General features: G+C 44.2%; 1 protein-coding gene across 3 annotated transcripts in view; it reads right to left on the bottom strand.

Moving 5' to 3' along the window:
- Positions 1-17,255, bottom strand: part of TRIM67 (tripartite motif containing 67) — a 53,179-nt gene extending 35,924 nt beyond the window's left edge. For all 3 annotated transcript variants that reach the window (XM_089529957.1, XM_089529958.1, XM_089529959.1), the window contains exon 1: positions 14,297-17,255. In XM_089529957.1, the coding sequence (XP_089386083.1) occupies positions 14,297-15,307 (1,011 nt within the window). In that variant the 5' untranslated portion in view covers positions 15,308-17,255. The remainder of the gene's footprint in view (positions 1-14,296) is intronic.
- Positions 17,256-17,575: the final 320 nt, after the last annotated feature.

Below are 17,575 nucleotides of genomic sequence, written 5' to 3'. Positions count from 1 at the left end.
TTAAAAATCTAGCTATAATCAATCACCTTTCTGAACTCTTTTTATGCAGGACTTTTATGCAGGATTTTTTGGGGTCCTGTAGTCATCGTAAAGGAGCAATCCCAAATTCATTGGGAAGGCAGCTGAGCTGGATGCTATGTAGGGGCATCCTCTATCTAGAGGAAGAGAAAAAACCTACAAACAGTGAGGGATATCTGTTGCTAGAGGCCTTCCCTAGAAGAGGAGGAAACATAACCAGTACACTGGGGAAAATCTGCAAACGTTGTTATGAATCCAGTTGCTAATCCCAGCTACAGTAGACTAACTGAATCAACCGATGAATGAATGGTAAATCAATTTACTGATGTAAATGCCACAGATTCAGTGGTCCACTCTCAGCCATTGGGACTGAAAACAGGGCGTTCTGGGGGCATGTCAGTGGTGTCCTGCAAAGGTCTTTCAACATGTTCCTAGAACAGCTGAAAAGATAAATCAGCCATCAAGATGTTTTATTCATTTCCTCTTCCATTAGTCTCAAGAGGTTGGGGGATGCTGATCTTGCACAAGAAACTTTTTGGGATTACAATTAGACTTCTTTTTGGTGGGGTACCACTCTCAGAATCTCCCAACTGCCAACAGATTCTATGAGCTGTAGAAAATATTATTTTGTCCAAGCTCTGGCTGGATGGGTTAGAAAACACGCACTCACATTCACCATCTGGTCTGGCCATCATAAACTAACAGAGCTTGTCAAGTGTGGATTTCTCTACTGTTGAATCTTTTGATTACCACAAGATTGCTCTGTTCTTTACATTAGGATTGGGGTTGATCTGAGTTCTAGGGATGCCGTGTGTGTGAGTTGTGTACCTTCAAGTTGTTTCCTATATATGGTGAGGTGACTCTATCATGGGGTTTTCTTGGCAAGATTTGTTCAGAGGAGGTTTGTGATTGCCTTCCGCTGCGAAGATGTGACTTGCCCAAGGTCACCCAGTGGGTTTCATGGCTGAGCTAGGAATTTAATCTCTGTCTCCAGAGTTGTAGTTCAACACTCAAACCACTACAGCACACTAGCTACCCAGTATCTGTTAAGCCAATATTGATTGAGATTCCAGGCTTTCATTTTTATTTATTACAAAAGGAGGTCCTCTATGCAAGACGATAAATGGACGCAAATCTGTCATTAAGTAGAAGGTAAAGGTTTCCCCTTTGACAGGTTTGTCTAGTCATGTCTGACTGCAGGGAAAAGTGTTCATCTCCATTACTAAACCGAAGAGCCTGCATTATCAAAGACAACTGTGTAATTATGTGGCCAGCGTGACTGCACAGAATGCTATTCCCTTCGTATCTCCTTGCACTTTTACATGCTTTCACACTGCTAGGTTGGCAGAAGCTGGGACTAGTGATGGGACCTCCCTCCATCTTGTGGCACTTGCGTCTTGAACTGGCAACCTTGCAGTCATCAGAGTCAATGTCTTAACCACTAGGCCACCATGTTGCTTCAAAATCTGACATTAGGAATAGGAATATTTAACACTCTTCTTAAGTAACTTAAAATATTTTAAAACCAGCTTTCCTGGACATTCAGCTTCTGACCTCTAAGTAGCTGCTTTAGAACACACGCATACAAAATTCAAAGGAAGACTGAGGGGAAAAACTGCTGTCTTGTGACATATTCACAAATTGCAATCTAGAAGTATGAACAGAGAAAAGGATTTCTTGTCAGGCTACATATATTAATATCTTAATTAAGTTTGCATCACTGGTTATACCAGTTACACATATAACTTCAAGGGAGTGAATTTTCAGGTAAATGTGTTTTGTTTCTTGCACCCCAGGAGCAATACATATTTACTTGACAAACCTATGTCATCTTGCACAACATTTTCAAGGCCTACAGGGTCACAAATTGCACTTTCTGTACCCTATTATACCTTGTCCCCAACACCCATGTAACAGTGCTCAAATACCTGTGACTTTACTATCACTTCATCAGTGCATTTGATCTAAAGTGGATCTAAAATCCGCCAAAGCTCATGTTAAAATATGATAGTCTTAAAAGTGCTAGAAGTTCCTGCCCCCTCCCCTTTCCCTTTTTTATTCTTCCCTTGTGACTTCTGCTCTTTGCTGTCACTTTACTCCATCCCTTTTAAAAAAATGTGAATCAAATGATCATATATCATTTGTGGGGACACACAGTGTGGGGTCACACTGTGGCACACTTATAGATACACAAGGTTTTGCCACCAGTAGCATCCTATGCAATCTACTTGGACATTTGTCCCAATATATTCAGCAAGGCTTCTTTCCAGGTAAATGCATTTAGGGTTGCATTCTAGATGTGCTTATTTTGAAGACAGGTTCCTTGAAAACAGTGAAGATTTACTTCTTAGCAAACATGTATAGGATTGTGCTATTAGTCAGAATCGTTCTCAACAGAACTTTGCAAAACATCAATTTTTCCTTTAGGATTTTGGCACATGGACTTATTAATTTGTGTTAAATTGTTTCTTGTTAGCATTAATGTAACATTCAAGGTTTGAAACCAAACTACATTTTCCAAGCAAACACATATACTTTTATTTTGGCAGGCTTTCATTTAGCCTGCAAAGCTATTCCAGGAGCAACTATTTGACATGCATTTGACTCTCTGTAGGGAAAAAAACTTGCTAGGCCAGGGTGATTTGATTTAGAAGAGGATGGCAGAAAGGAGTTAAACACCTGCTCATCCCACCCCCTTTTAGTTCTCAATCAGCCAGTCTCAAGGCAATGAAAAAATTTCTGTTGCCCAGGCTTTGATGTTATAGATATCTATACATGTCACTTTGCCCCTATAAAGTTGAATCAGTGTTTAGGTAATCAATTTATGATGTGCATTTTTTATTAAAGTAGAAAATATTAATACATTTACATCTAATGAATAAGAAAGAGGGGAATGAATATGCTGCTGGAGAGGAGCAGAGAGAGGAAGTGTTTGTGTGTGTGTGAAAGAGATTGAGAGAGTTATTTCAGCAAAGAGAAAAGATGCCAGACTGGCTCTGATCTTATAATCTGTTATTTTTAGAACATTATGAATACAGTCCATTGTTCAGCATGAGATAATTACAATGGGCCCTCCATGTCCATGGATTCTTTATCCATGGATTCAACCATGCAAACCTTGAAAATATTCCAAAAAGATATAAATTCCCAAAAGCAAACCTTGATTTTGCTATTTTATGTAAGGGACACCATCTCACTACACCATTGTATTTAATGGGACTTGAGAATCCAAATATTTTGTTTTCTGTAGGGGTGGGGAGGTGGGTGTCCCAGAACCAAACTCCAGCAGATACCAAGATATATCCACAATAGATCAATAAGATAACAATTTCCCACATTTTAAAGTATCATTACTAAACTAAGCAATAGGTTTGTTTAATTTTGTAGATAGTGTGCAGCTGCCAGAGACTGGAATGTTATTTTTTTAGTGTTCGTTCCTATTACAAGAGCCAAAAGTAGTTACTGATATAGTTACTATTTTTAAAGTAATTAAAAAAAATTAATGCTCACATTTTAGTTATTTTTAAAAAGTTGATTTCTACAAAGTATTGTCCTGTGGTGTAAAACACAGGTGAATACCACAGTCCATTTTTGCCCAAAGGCCAGTGTAATATAGGTGCATTTCACCCAATTTCCTTTTGACAGAGAACATGCATTTGGTAGCAGGAAAGGCAAATAGCTTAACTCACTTACGTATCTTATCATTAAGTTCAGAAAGGCAGTGAGTTCAGGCTCTGACAAGGAGCAGAAGCATGCCGCAGCTATCTTAGTCTTAAGGATTAGGTCAATGGCACAGTTACATGGTCTATGTGTCAGACAAGGCTGAATATATTCTGGAAATCTTCAGCTATTTTAAAACTGCCCACTGCCAGGAGTACTATTTTCAGTCACTAGGTGGCAGGCTTCCCCAACCAGTATATAGGAAATGGCAGTCAGGTTTGCCATGTGTAATAGGCAATGTGGTCAGAGGGACAATAAGGAAAGCAACAAACTGGGAGAATTGGCTGAACGTTTCAACATTAGGGTGAGGAAAACGGAAAAGGTCCTTCTTTCTGGTTAGGAGGGAGGGGGGAGGTCCTAGGATCAAATGAGAAAGAAAAATATTAAAAGGTGGGGAAGAGATGGGAAAGATCACCTAGCTGCATGGGTTGAAAAAGATAAAGGTCACCTAGGTAAGTAAGGGGAGAGAAAGAGCACTGAGATGGGGATGGAAACTGTCATTTCTAAGCCATGCAAAGCTAGGTACATATACTGGCGTCCTATTAAAAAAAATAGTTAAACAGCTAACTATAGCTTTGTAAACCATGTTAAACATTTTCTCATAAAGTCTTTCACAATATTTTGTCATTAATCACCTTTCACAATATACTGGATGGAATTTTTTTGAAACCAAATTATCATATTGTAAATGACACTCAGGAAAAGCATGAATAATTTCCTGATTGTGGCTACTTTTCCAAGATACTTTAAAACCACTTACAGCTGACTCTGTCAATAGCATAGCATGCTAGGGTAGTGTCTGTAGCAATTCTACAAATAAGCATTAATTTTACTGTTCCTCCTCAGATAAAGAGTGCATTGTTTATTCTGTGTGCAATAGCTGCAACAGATTAGTATTGATTTCCTGGCCTTACTTGATCTAATTGCTGACTGTAGATTACAAATTGCTGAGCATGGGAGATTTCAGGACTATCATGTTTTGTAAGGCTGAGATATTCACTCCTAAATACATTGAGAGCTGGTTTTGGGAAGGCAAATGCTGGATTTATGCTTTGCCAGATCAGACAAATATTCAGGTATTCATAAAGTCTAGCATTCTGTTTCCAACAGAGTCCATACAAATCTGATACCTCTCAAAAGATTAAGCTCACAAACAAAGCAGGAAAGTAGGCCCTCTGGTTTGCCCTGAACAGTTTGCCCCAAATATCCATTGTTTTGTCCTCCAGATGTGTTGGACTACAATTCCTCAAAGCACTTTACAGGCTGGTTAGGGATGTATCCTGCCAATTGCTTGTGTAATAACTAATTTCTAAGCCTCAGCTACCACAAACCCCAGTTTTGTGAATATACAATTTTCCTTACCTTTGGATTAAACATCCAAATACAATCATAGAATTCATTCACTGGCTGAACATGCTTCACTGTGTTAGACTGCAGGCAAGTACAAAGCTAAGAAAAAGTTGCCAGAGTGCAAGTCTTCCTGTCCTGCTGCTCGTCTCATGTATCCCTGATTAACTATTGACACCCCAAAAGCAAGTTTCTTCATTAAGGAGTGCAGATTTCCTTGGACTCCTTTAACAACAAGGCAACACAATCTCAGTTTTGTGGAGTACAGTGGACCCTTAATATCCACATGGCCTCCATATTGCTGCTCCCCAGATGAAAAAAAAATGTGGGACCTCAAGTCCCACTAGTTTTAAGTGCACATACGACCATTAGTGGCAATGGGGCTTGCTGGCTGCAGATGCTTAAATCCATGGATGGCAAGCCTGTGGTTAGGGAGGGCAAGATGTATTAACTATTCTTATCAAAGCCAGCCCAACCAATGGATAGTGTGAGGTAGCTACCTTCAGTGTGCAGATTTGGAATATCATAAATGGCAGCAAGTATTTCATTGTTACTGTTATATTTTTATTGCCAGGGAAGAAGAAAGGCACTTGTGGAATTTCCACCCTTGTGGGAAAATAACTTGGTTAACACTTGGATAGGAGACAGCCAATGAATATTAGGTGCTATAGGCTATATTTCAGGGGAAGGAACTGGTAAAACCTCCTCTGAGTATTCCTTGCCTTAGAAAACCCAATGAAATTCATAAGGTCACCATAAGTTGACAGGCAGCCTGAAGACACATATACATGCCTTTAGTGGCATCCTTAGGGCTGGCAACACTTGGTGCGGTAACTCATGGTATCACTCCCTCCACTGACCTCCTCTCCTACCACACCAAACAGAATCCTTAGTAATGTTTATTTTATTTATGTTGCTGATAAATTGTAATTCATGTATATTACTAAATATTATGGTAACAGTTGTGACATAAACAACTCGCAAAATTAAAATTATACCTTTAAATTACAATATCATATGCACATCCTAAATGTATTTACATGTACATAGTTTTATGTGGTTAAACTGAAAATTTAGTAATATGCAATTTTTAAAAAATCAAAAAGAATTAAAATTATTTTTTTAAAAAAAATTAAAATTATTTTTAAAATTAAAATTGGCTTGAATGGTGGCATGCCCCTGTGGACAGCCATGGATACAGGCTGCAGGCATGCACCCCGCTTTATGTCCCTCCATTTGCCCCCCATGCATAATCGAGGGATGCAGATTCGAAGTCCGCACAAACAGAGGGACGACTGTATATGATAAGGACAAAGTTAAAAGACGAAGGAAGCAATGCACTAAAGGATGAAAGCCTTCAACTTCTCACTAAAGGATTATTCAAAAAAGAGAGGATGACAGACTCCTTCAAAGTAGAACCTTTTAATGAAGAGTTTACAGTTTTAGAAAGGAAGGGCAGGTATGAAGGAACAAATAACTAGACAAAATCTTCAAGTGTAAAGATATATCTCTGAATACTAACACCAGAATAAACCACACCTTAATAATTCTAATTTTCATTATGGTTGTAAAATCTGAGAGGAAGATAATCACCTCATCTGAAATGTGGTGCTGGAGAAGTGTTCTACAGATAATGTACTATGGATTGTGAGAAAGATAGATAAGTTGGTTTAAGGGCAAATCAAGCCTAAACTCTCACTAGAAGCTAAAATGGCTAAATTGAGGCTAGTGTACTTTGGATGTATCATGAGATGACATGACTCCCTGAAAAGGGAGATAATGCTCAGTAAAGCTGAAGGCACCAGGAAAAGATGAATACCATATGACAGATGGATTGACTCAATAAAATGAGTTTGCAAAATATGAGAGGGGCTGTTGATGAATGGGATTTATGAATATCATTCATTCATAGATTTACCATAAATCAACGTCAACTTGATCGAATAAGATAGCAACAAAGAAGAAGAGATGCTGCGTGCATTGCATAAAGAAGAAAAGCTACTTTCTTTTGTTTGGTATGAATCTACTTCCAGCAAATATAGGTAATCTAGTATTATAAAAAAGAGAGAGAAAATCATCTTTATCCACAGTTTTTCATATGTGGTATAATTTTTACAAACATCTCATTGTGGCATGGTTTCTTTCATCTTTGTCATCTGCTTCCCTACCTTTCCTGCCAACTATCTTAACTCTTTAGGTTCTCCAAATGTTCAGTATCTTTCTTCTCTGGAATGGTGCTTTACTGTGGAATCATATACATGTTCCATTTTAGAGCAGAGGAGCTCGGTTTTTGTTATGCAGGGATATACTTTTAGAAAGGAATCTTCTCTTTCATCCCTTCAAACAAAAATGAGGAACCATTGATTGTTTTTTTAATTAAAAGTTTTGGGGAAAGGGCTCCATGGGCCTTACCAATGGCCTTGAAGCTGTAAGTAGCCTGCTGGCCACAAGAGTCACACTTCCCGGTCTATATCATTCAGGTGAAAGTATTCAAAAGTAGAAAGCATGCTATTATAATATTCCTCATAACTAAGATGGTTCTAGGACACAAACTTTGTTGAATATCTCGGAAGTGTCAGAGGTTTTCTCATGATCATTTAGACCACATATTTCTTGTTTAATTTACATAGCTAAACTCCACCATTTGGTGTCATGGCACTAGATCTGCTTAGTAAATGGCTTCCACTTTCTTCAAAGGATTATTTAAGCATGACAAAAAGGCTGGCTTCCCAGACATATGGGCAGGAGGAGGAATCTGTTTGCAAAATAGTGGTGACTAGCATATGCTCACGATGAGTGAGTGTTCTTCTCCACCTCCTACTGCCTCCCACGGCCATATCCGTGTAGGGACTCATAAAACCTGATGAAATGTGCAGCCCAATTTCAGCAGTGGCATTTTAATTTATGATTTAGTCATTAGGATGAGATGGCTGTAAATTACAGAGAACAACAGCATGCATAAAAGCTGCTGCAGCCAGTTTCAGATATATGATTTGAACATGCAGTTTACTTGCAAAAGAATTAGGATGATGGCTTGTTGATGCTTCATTTATACCCCGCCAAGGATATTGTCGAAGGATAATTGTAATTAACACTAGTAATTAACACTTAGAAGAGCACAAGATAATAACTATGATCACAAAAATTAGTTAACTGTATGTTTAATTTTCTAGCCTCTCTCTCCATTATTTACAACAAAGTGATGAAAGAGCATTGGAGAAAACCGCACACATCTCTGGAAGAACAGAAGAACAAAACAGCAAGTTACACTGACCTCATATATCCAATTTTATAATTAAAATAGTGGCCTTGTTTGAAATGTTGCCTCAACATTTTATGTCAGACATTTTAAAAGACTGTTTTAAATTTGCCATTTTGTTGTTGTGTACCTTCAAATCATTTCCAACTAATGGCAACCCTAAGGTGAACCTGTCATGAGGTTTTCTGGGACTGAGAGTATGTGACTCACCCAAGGTCACCCAGTGTGCTTCCTGGGCTGATTCCTTATCTCATGAGTTATAGTCCAATGCTCAAACCACTATACCATGCTGTCTCTAAATTTACCATTACCCTAGGTGTAATTTTAATGCTTGGTGACTTCTCAAATGCTATTTTCCCTAAACTACAGATGTCATTTCATGGAAATCTACTAGGTGACCTTGGCCAAGCCACATGCTCTCAGCCTCAGGGGAAGGCAATGGCAAACCTCCTCTGAAAAAATCTTGCCAAGAAAACCCCAGGAGAGGTTCACCTTAGGGTCACTATAAATTGGAAACAACGTGAAGGCACACAGCAACAACAATCATATGAATTCTTCAACAACCATATGGATTCTGTCATGTGATTATTTGCCAATGCGTTCCAAGCCCCCGAGTGGCAACTGATGGCTCTGATGTAACTGAGGCAAAGTGAGTCCATTTCCAGGTGCTGAATCTGGGGACAGATTTCAGGATATTGGAAAGCTCCTTTAAAGAAGAAACTAAACTCCAGAGTGGAATTATTATTATACACCTATTCTGCTACTTGTGGAGAAAAACAAGTTGGCTTTCCTGTTCCAATTCCATGTCTGAAAGCCAAGTGGACCTGCAGCTGAATTTTTTAGGGAGCCCTGGTGGTGCAGTGGTTAAATGCCTGTACTGCAGCCATTCACTGAAAACCACAAGGTTGCGAGTTCAAGACCAGCAAAAGGGCCCAAGCTCGACTCAGGCTTGCATCCTTCCGAGGTCGCTAAAATGAGTACCCAGACTGTTGGGGGCAAATTAGCTTACTTGCTGTTCACTGCTATGATCTTTGGAATAGCGGTATATAAATAAAACTTATTATTATTATTATTATCAATACTAGTGAAGGGCACAGTATCCCCTGCTGGGTCTGAGGGTAGCAGACTAGCATACTGGGCTCAGGACAGGTCATGTGTTACACAGAACTCAGTCTCCCACACATTCCACATTCAGGCCCTTCAGCACTTTCAGGATCTGTTGCCTGAAGTGCCTGATTCATTATTACTCATGGTCAGGCTGGCTCTGACATTTATGTAGTGCTTTCAAGCATTAATGGTGTTTTGCATACATTAGTAATTGTCCTAGGCTGACATATGACAAGATGGAGCCCTTTGTTCTATTCACTGTACCAGAGGTGGCTGGACTGGCAACTGAATCAAGAATGAAAACAACAAGGGGTGCAGGAGCAATGGCATGGCACACACAGCTTTGCCCTTCAAGAAAGAGAAATGCCTAGGTAGGGATGGTGTGGGGTGAGAATGAGCAGGAACAACATGGGCTTGCTGCTATATCCAACTGTATCTGCTGCCTGAGGCAGTTGCCTCACTTTGCCTGATGGTAAAGCTTTACAACAATCCTGGTCACTATTATTATATCCCTGTTGTAAATGGGGTGAATGGAATTGAGAAATTGCGGCTTCTGTGGCTTCCAGATGAGGCTTTTCTTGAACATTTGCACTATTTATTCACAAACTTTTAGGGGATTCCACACAGCACCTTCCATTTGTAACATTCTGTATTTTCCCATTGTTTCTCACATTGTCTTTTCCCAACACAACACACATACACACACATGTTCATGCACTCTCACACACTCTCCATTTAGGAAGGAAAATGGGAATAGGTGAACAATGCCTTTTGACTGACAGCACTAAGAATAATTCTGATGTGTTGAAATCAAACTCTTTATGTGTTTTATGAAAGACATAAAATTCACCAATGCAAGAAACATTCTCCAGTGTGTGTCCCACTCATTTCAGCTGGATTCATACTGGGGAATATCCTGGAAAATTCTGCCTATGTGCAAGAGTACTGATGTGTTTACAGAACACTTGCAATTCTACAATAAAAAGACATCTAGTTAGGCTACCATTAAACTAATGTATTTTGATTAATAAACAGTGCATGTATAAGGGTACATCTAGTGGCCTTACATGCATCTGATGAAGTAGACTCAAGTCTATGAAAGCTCATGATACCAACTTCTCTCATTCTGTTAGTATCAAAGGTGCTACAAGATCTCTTTGCGTGCTTTTGTATGGTTTTACTTTTATATGATGGAAATGAACATTTATCTCTATTCTAGCCCCATCCACTCACCCAGGAAAGAAGGGGTGCTATTTCTAAAGACAAACAACAAAAACAACAAAAACAGAGGGAGATAAGACACAAATATTTCCAAATTCCTGATCAGTCCAAGACTTATACCTCCCTGAGATGCAGGGCAAGATGGAGGCCTTCCCTCACTCCACATATAGACCTAGACCCAACATCGCACTGGCAGAACAGCACCTGCTTTATGGAACTTCCTTCTTCCCTTTTTCAAGCTCCCAGAACCAGCCAAAAACCAGCTCTGGGGTTTAGGCAACCTTCCATAGGAGGTTTTGTGGGTACAGAATGGTTTGCTGTGGGAAGGGAAGATTTCACTTTTCTTGTCCCACCAGTGGATGTCCAGTGTTAGATACAACCCATAGAAACCAACTGGTCTACTGGTTATATCTTGTTCCAGTGCTGATGACGGAGTAGCATCCCTCACAACACCAAAGACCAGGAGGCCAGTTTGGAGAATGGCTGGGACGCTCAGGAAGGACAGTCAGGGGACTGCTGCTGTTGTCTCTCAGCATCTGCTATCTGAGGTGGCTGCCTCACTGCATAATGGTAGGTCCTGATCACTTAGATAGCACAAAAGGCTGCTCACTATCATAGAATGCTGAGCTAAATGAAACACATGTGCCTGTTTGCACTTTAAATAGCCCTTCCACATTCAGTTATGAAGTTTCCTCAGACATTTAGAAAAGGCATACAGCACAATACTCAAGGCCATTTCACATGATACAATTATAGCACTATGATTCCATTCTATGGAGCCATGATTCCATCCTATGGAATCTTGAGATCTGATGTTTATAAAGCAGTACAGAATTCTCTGCTAGAGAGCCCTGGTTCTTCAACAAACTACACATCCCAAACTTCCACAGGATGCAGCCATGTAATGGAATAATAATGCTATAACTGTGTCATGGGAAAGGTCTCTCAGAGGACTGCAGCATTTCACAATATACAAAGTGGATATCTTTTGGAATACATCCATATATTTTTAAAAATTCTCCAGCTCAAGTTAGCTCATAAAGGCCCTTCTAAGATCTGTTCTGACATGCCAGCATTTCACATACTGGGAGATTTGCAGGAAGAAGCATTCAGAGTATCCCACATGTGCATCTCTGGGTTGGCATAGTCCCATAGGAGTTGTACCATGTATAACATATACATTATTTAGCAATGAAAAGCCCTTCATCAAAGTGCAATATGAATAATCAATAAAGACCTGGTTGGCCTTTCCTTGCAGCAAGGATGAATGGGCTTAATTAGTTTTCAGATCAATTTCAAGATCATCATATTTTGCTTTAATGGGATTGAAAATATAGCTACAGTCATGAGAAATCATACCACCACCATACTAGGACTCCATCTACATGACAGCTATGACTACCTCCCTAAAACATAATGCTAAAACAAAAACAATTTAGTTCAACAGTAAAACTTATCCTCTTATCCTGCATCTTTTAACACAAATAAGTTATTTTACAATACAACAGAAATGGAATCCAGGGACAGCTCATGGGTCAACATCATGTGTTTTATCATGGACTGCATTAAAAATGTTGTAGGAATCCTATAGGTAAACCACTGAAAACTTTCAAGAATCCACCAACTTCTCTATTAAGCAAAGTTCCTTGAGAATCTTAAAGAACTGCCATTATCTTCCTGCTGCAATACTCCTTGCTTCAGGTTGCTATGAAGTATGTTGCTACTTCTATGTGGTAGCTCAAATGCTGACAGAACTTCACTCAGGGTGAATTGCACAGGCAACCAAAATGGCAAGGTCCACACTGTATTATTAAGAGCTGCCTAGGTAGAATATATATATTGCTATATGACTTCAGGTTGACCTATGGCAACCTTTGTTGTTTGTTGTTGTTGTTGTTGTTGTTGTTGTGTTTCAAATTGTTTCCAACTTATGCCGACACTAAGGTAACCCTATCAGGGGAGGTTTCCCATTGCCTTTCCCTGAAGCTGAGAGCATGTGACTTGCCCAAGGTCAACCTGTGGGTTTCATGGCTGAGCTGGGAATTAAATCCTGGCTTTGCCTTCCTTTTAGACTCAAAGAATCTGAATCCAAATTGACAGAGTCAACTCTAGTGCTAACCAATATATTTCAACAGATATGGAAAACAAAATGATGGCCAACAGATTGGAAGCGATCAATATACATCCTCATCCACACAAAGGGTGACACAAGAGACTGCTGTAACTATGGGACCATAAAGCATTGATCTTTCAAGCAAACAAAATTCTACATCACAGACTCCAGCCATACATGGAGAGAGAAATCCCAGAGGTTCAAGCAGGATTCAGGAAAGGAAGAGGCACTAGGGACCACATTGCAAACATACAACGGCTAATGGAGCACATCAAAGAATTCCAAAAGAAAGTCAGCATGTGCATGATACACTATAACAAAGCCTTTGACTACAAAGATCATGAAATGCCATTAAAGACATGGGAGTGCCAACACATCTGATAATACTGATAAAGAATCTATACTCAGGACAAGAATCAGAGAGTTGGAAGAGACCCCAAGAGCCATCTAGTCCAATCCCCCCACCATGCAGGAACACAGTATCAAAGCACTCCTGATAGATGGCCATCCAGCCTCTGTTTCAAAACCTCCGAAGAAGAAGACTCCTCCACTCTCTGAGGCACTTTATTCCGCTGTTGGACAGCTGTTATGAAGTTTTTCGTAATGTTTAGGTGGAAATCTCTTTTTCTGTAGTTTGCATCCATTGCTCCAAGTCCTAGCCTCTGGCAATGGCATTAATAAGGGGGTGTAGACCACAACAGGTTACACCCCAGATTTGGGGGGGGGGGGGTGTCACCCAGTGGGATGGTATACCTGTTGTGGCTGCTGGGTGAATGAGAAAAGGCATCACATCCTGGAGCTGGCTGCGGAGGCTGTATCTTCCATTTGGACTTTGGCATGGCTGCAGACATGCCGGAGTCCAAACTGACCTCTGGGGGCCTGGCACTGCCCTCTTCAGCTGTAGTGGCTGGGGAGGAGGGCATCCCTTCCATTTGTGCTTTGGTGTGGTTGCAGCCATACTGGATCCCAAACAAACCTGGTGGGGGCAAAGCAGTAAGCCCACCCACCTCTGGTGCCCACCCCTGGGTGACACTGACCCCAGTACAACTCTCAGTAGGAAGAAGAGATGGTTAAGGGGTGATATGATAGCCCTGTTTAAATATTTGAAGGGATGTCATATTGAGGAGGGAGCAAGCTTGTTTTCTGCTGCTACAGAGAATGGATGCAAGCTGCAGGAAAAGAAATTCCACCTCAACATTAGGAGGAACTTCCTGATAGTAAGGGCTGTTCGACAATGGAACACACTCCCTCTGAGGGTGGTGCAGTCTCCTTCCTTCGAGTTCTTTAAGCAGAGGCTGGATGGCCTTCTGTCGGGGATGCTTTGATGGAGGGTTCCTGCATGGCAGAATGGGGTTGGACTGGATGGTCCTTGGAGGTCTCTTCCACAGGAAAAGCAGTCTGCCCATTCTTTGGGTGACAGCATCCTCAGTTCTCCCCGGGTCTCCAGAGAGCAGAGGCCAAGGGCCTGGAGGGCGGGGGCGGGGTGGGCATGTGGGCTGGGGGCTGCTGACCTTGTGCTGCTTCCACATGGCTCCCAGGGCCTTGACCTCGTGCTTGCCGTGCTTGCCTTCCTCCAGGCACTGGTAGCAGACGGGGCTCCGGCACGTGGCGCAGTACATGCTGTAGTTCTCCAGCTCGTGCTCCACGCAGGTCGGGGGCTTGCGGGGGGCCAGTCCCGGGCCGACCTTGGCCCCTGGGGCTCCTGCTGCTCCTCCTGCTCCTGCTCCTGGCCCTGCTCCTCCTCCGCTGCTGCTGGCGGGGCTGCCTTGCTGGCTGGGCGGCGGGAGCAGGCGGTGCTTGGCGAAAGGGCCCCTGGCCGGGTGGCACTTGACCTGGCACGGGGCGCAGTAGAGGACCTCGCATTGCTCGCAGGCCACGGCTGCCGGCTCCGGAGGGTTCCGGTCGCACAGCTGGCACTTGGCCGAAGAAGAGGAGGAGGAGGAGGTCAAGGAGGAGGCAGCCCTGCCGGCCTGGTACCTCTGGACGATGGCCTCCAGCAGCCGGTTCCGCTGGAAGCCCCGCAGACCTCGGGGGTCCAGGGAGGCGCTGCGGTGGCATTGAGGGCAGGTCAGCGAGGAACTGGCACAGCTGCCGCCCCGCAATGGAAGAACCCCGGCCCCTGAACCGGGAGGAGGCGGTGGCCCCAAAGGCAGGACCCGGACCCCGTTGGGGGACTTGAGGCTGGGCGTGTAGGAGCCGTAGCCGCTGTCGGTCTCGCTGTGGAGGCTGAGCTTGTCGGCGTGGTCTGGCCCTCCGAGGCCCGCGCTCCCTCCGGGGACAGCCCCCCCAGCCTCACAGTCCAGGGAGGCCGGTCCCGAGGAGGAGGAGGAGGGCAGTCCCGGTGGCCCCGAGGGCCCTGGAGCCCCCCTCGGGTGGAGCAGGGAGGGCAAGTGCTGCTCGCTCTCCGGGGTCTGGACGGCGATGGTGCGGGCGCAAGGCAGGCAGACATTGTGGGAGCAGGGCAGGATGATGGGCTCCCGGAACAGAGAGCCGCACACCGGGCACTTCAGCTCCTCTTCCATGGCTGCGGAAGGAGAGGGGGAGGAAGGGAGGGGGTCAGCGGGCCCAAGAGGCCCCTTTTAATAACAATAATAATAATAATGATAATTCTTTCCTTGCGCCTCCATCTCCCCCTTGCTCCTACTGCTGGAAAGATGTCGGAAAGTCGGAATCAGGGTTCAGCCCCACAGAGGAGAGATAAAACGGATCAGCCAGCTCAAGAGGCCCCCTTGGTGGGATGGCTGCTCTTTCCCTTCGCCTCCATAGTCCCCTTGTGCCTCCCTTCTTCCTCCCTCTTCTTCTGAGCTTGGAGCTGAAAAGATGTGCGAGTCAAGGTTCAGCGCCACAGAGGATCAGCAGGCCCCAGAGGTACCCTTGGTGTGATGGCTGGTCTTTCCTTTAACCCCATAATCCCTTTGCCTCTGTTCCTTCTCCCTCTCCTGCTGCTGCGATTGCAACTGGAAAGATGTCGGAATCAGGGTCCAGCACCACAGGAGAGAGATGGAGCGGATCAGCGGGCCCCAGAGGTACCCTTGGTGGGATGGCTGAGCTTTCCTTTAGCCTCCATAGTCCCCTTGTGCCGCTTTCCTCCTCCTCTCCTATTGCTGTAGTTGCAACTGGAAAGATATTGCAATCGGGATTCAGCCCCACTGAGGATCAACGGGCCCAAGAGATCCTCCTGGTGTGATGGCTGCTCTTTCCCCAGCCCCCATAGTCCCTTTGCCTCCCTCCCTCCTCCTCTCCTCCTGTGCTTGCAGCAAACCAGCGGACCCAAGAAGTGCCTTCTACCACCACCACCACCCCCGGCCTGATGGCTGCTCTTCCCCTTAACCTCCGCCGCTGCCCTGCCCTCTTCCTGCAGCGCTTGCAAGGCTGGAAAGATGTCGGAGTCCGGGCCCAGCACCACGAAGCAGAGGCGGATCCGAAGGCCCAAGAGGCGCTTGGCGGTGCAATGGCTGCTCTTTCCTTCAGTCCCCGTCGGCCCCTTGCGCCTCCCTTCCTCCTCCTCCCGTCCAAGCTGGAAAGATGTCAGAGTCCAATGTCAGCACCAGGGAAAAGAGGTGGAGGGATCAGTGGGCCCAAGAGGTACCCTTGAGGGGATGGCTGCTCTTTCCTTTAGCCCCCATCATGCCTCCCTTCCTGCTGCCGCTGCGCTGGAAAGATGTCAGGATCCGTCTTCAGTACCAGGGAAAGGAGATGGAGAGGGTCAGCAAGCCTAAGAGGTACCTTTGGTGGGATGATGGTTGCTCTTTCCCTTCGCCTCTATAGTCCCTTTGCCTGTCTTCCTCCTCCTCTCTTGCTGCTGCTGCTGCTGCAGTTCCAGCTGGAAAGATGTCAGGATCCGTCTTCAGAACAAGGGAAGGGAGATGGAGCTTAAGCCTAAGAGATACCCTTGATGGGATGGCTGGTCTTTCCCTTCGCCTCTATAGTCCCTTTGCTTGTCTTTCTCCTCCCTGTCCTCCTTCTGCTGCTGTTGCTGTTGCAGTTGGAAAGATGTCGGAATCCGTCTTCAGCACCAGGGAAGGCAGATGGAGGGGGTCAGGAAGCCTAAGAGATGCCACCGGTGCAATGGCTACTCTTCCCCTTCTCCCCCATGGTCCCCTTGACTCCCTTCTTCCTCCCTCTCCTGCTGCTGCTGCTGCTGTTGCAGCTGGAAAGATGTCGGAGTCAGGATTCAGCACCACGAAGAGGATGGACAGCTACCGCAGAGGCGCCAGGGGGATTTCAGAACCACGGAGGGGTGGACAGCTCCCCTCCTCCCTTTTGGCTTCAGCACCAAGGTCTCCTTGGACAGCACCAATGTTGAGCTCTCGAATGGCCGCCGTGGGCCTCTCCTTCCCTTTGCAGCTGGGGCTGGGGCTGGTGCCGCAGCGGGACTGACCTTGCCTGGTCGCAGCCCAAGCGATGGAAGAGAGCTATTGTCGATTGCAAAGGAATTCCCTTGCCCTTGGTGTATGCTGCTGGAGGAAGAGTCCGCTGGCTTGCCTTTCCATTGCATTAGAGGGAAAGAAGGGGGGAAGGGAGGTAAAGGGGGAGTGGGGAAAGAAGCAAGAAGGGGCGGGGAAGAGCCTTTCCCCAGCAAATAGGGGAGGGCTTGCTGTGTGACTGAGAGGCCAGAGCCAGCTTGATTTAAAGGGAGATGTCTTCATAAGTTGCCTTTACCCCCATACAAAATCCATTATTTATGGACAGGATTGAACCTAGTGGGGGTTTCTTTATCTCTAATAGCTTCCTTTTTCCCCCTTTCTCCTCCCCAGAGGGAAGAAGAGGCATGTTCAAAACGAGGAAGC

This window comes from Sceloporus occidentalis, unplaced genomic scaffold (genome assembly GCF_023333645.1).
Source record: "Sceloporus occidentalis isolate IW3139 unplaced genomic scaffold, rSceOcc1.0.p SCAF_6, whole genome shotgun sequence".
Taxonomy (NCBI): Eukaryota; Metazoa; Chordata; class Lepidosauria; order Squamata; family Phrynosomatidae; genus Sceloporus; species Sceloporus occidentalis.
Note: the sequence above shows the minus strand (reverse complement) of the source record. Positions and strands in the feature narration are given on the sequence as shown.